The sequence below is a fragment of the Nanorana parkeri genome, unplaced genomic scaffold (assembly GCF_000935625.1).
Source record: "Nanorana parkeri isolate BGI_ZX_2015 unplaced genomic scaffold, ASM93562v1 scaffold426, whole genome shotgun sequence".
In the NCBI taxonomy this organism is placed as follows: Eukaryota; Metazoa; Chordata; class Amphibia; order Anura; family Dicroglossidae; genus Nanorana; species Nanorana parkeri.
Window position 1 is genome coordinate 709,354 of NW_017306694.1, and position 1,904 is coordinate 711,257.

Genomic DNA, 1,904 nt, shown 5'->3' on the forward strand with positions numbered 1-1,904 from the left:
CCAGAGGTCAGCAACCTCTTCCACATTCAGGGCCCAATCACCTGGGCGCCATTAGGCAACTGACGTGCCAGTGCACAATAGCATATTGACGTCTTCGCTTGTTATTCATTTTTGCACTCATAGTTGTGCTGCTGGTAGCAAGCAAGTTCAACGCAATCATCAAATTATAATTAACGAGTTTAAGTTGCAATTAGCAGCAAATCTATGAGTGCACAAATGAATTACATGGTACACACACAACATATTCGGTCCCAATGCCTTCACTTCAGACATCAGGTCAGCCCCAATCCATACACTTCAGATCAGCCCCAATATATAGACTTCAGATCAGCCCCAATCCCTACACTTCAGATCAACCCCAATCCATACACTTCACATCAACCCCAATCCATATACTTCACATCAACCCCAATCCATACACTTCACATCAACCCCAATCCATACACTTCACATCAACCCCAATCCATACACTTCACATCAGCCTCAATATATAGACTTCAGATCAGCTCCAATCCATACACTTCAGACATCAGATCAGCCCCAATCCATACACTTCAGATCAGCCCCAATATATAGACTTCAGATCAGCCCCAATGTATAGACTTCAGATCAGCCCCAATATATAGACTTCAGATCAGCCCCAATATATACACTTCACATCAGCCCCGATATATACACTTCACATCAGCCCCAATCCATACACTTCACATCAGCCCCAATCCATACACTTCACATCAGCCCCAATCCATACACTTCACATCAGCCCCAATCCATACACTTCAGACATCAGATCGGCCCCAATCCATACACTTCACATCAGCCCCAATCCATATACCTCACATCAGCCCCAATCCATACACTTCAGATCAGCCCCAATATATACACTTCAGATCAGCCCCAATATATACACTTCAGATCAACCCCAATCCATACACTTCAGATAAGCCCCAATCCATACACTTCAGATCAACTCAATCCATAAACTTCAGATCAACTCAATCCATACACTTCACATCAGCCCCAATCCATACACTTCACATCAGCCCCAATCCACATACTTCACATCAGCCCCAATCCATACACTTCACATCAGCCCCAATCCATTTACCTCACATCAGCCCCAATCCATTTACCTCACATCAGCCCCAATCCATTTACCTCACATCAGCCCCAATCCATACACTTCAGATCAGCCCCAATATATAGACTTCAGATCAGCCCCAATCCATACACTTCAGATCAACCCCAATCCATACACTTCAGATCAGCCCCAATATATAGACTTCACATCAGCCCCAATATATCGACTTCAGATCATCCCCAATCCATACACTTCACATCAGCCCCAATCCATACACTTCACATCAGCCCCAATCCATACACCTCAGACATCAGATCGGCCCCAATCCATACACTTCCTGCCTACCCAGGGTAGCCGACGTGGTCCAAAAGGCTGAGACGTGCTTATCTCTACAATTACACAAGAAGACTTACTGCATCCGGCCTTGTAGCTGAATCCTGGGGGGATGAGGAAGCCTTGCTGAGCCGCAGCCGCGAGCGCCCTCTGGTCAGGAGGGAACACGGGGATCATTAAAGGGGGCAACTGACCCTGAACCTGCAAAAGATAAAATCGAAAAATTATTACCGGTATGTGTTCATTATAATAATATAAGTTTTTTTATAAATGTATATATTGCATACACACACACACACTTAAAGATATATATGTACATATAATGAGACCATATACTCTGATAATGCTGAGGGGCATATTCATAAAGCAATGAAAATGATTTTTATCGAACATTCGCCGCCATGTACAGGATCTATACATCGAGCGCACAAATGAACAGCTGGGAGGAATTTTTTCGCCTCGTTCTCCTCGGCATTGCGCCACAAAACTT

The 1,904-nt window shown here is 44.4% G+C and overlaps 1 protein-coding gene across 1 annotated transcript in view; it reads right to left on the minus strand.

Annotated features, from left to right (window-relative positions):
* The window catches only part of SOX5 (SRY-box 5), a 230,170-nt gene that overhangs the window by 60,516 nt on the left and 167,750 nt on the right, over positions 1–1,904 (minus strand). Inside the window, exon 8 of the mRNA XM_018560020.1 lies at positions 1,495–1,615. Coding sequence (XP_018415522.1) covers positions 1,495–1,615 — 121 coding nt within the window. The remainder of the gene's footprint in view (positions 1–1,494; positions 1,616–1,904) is intronic.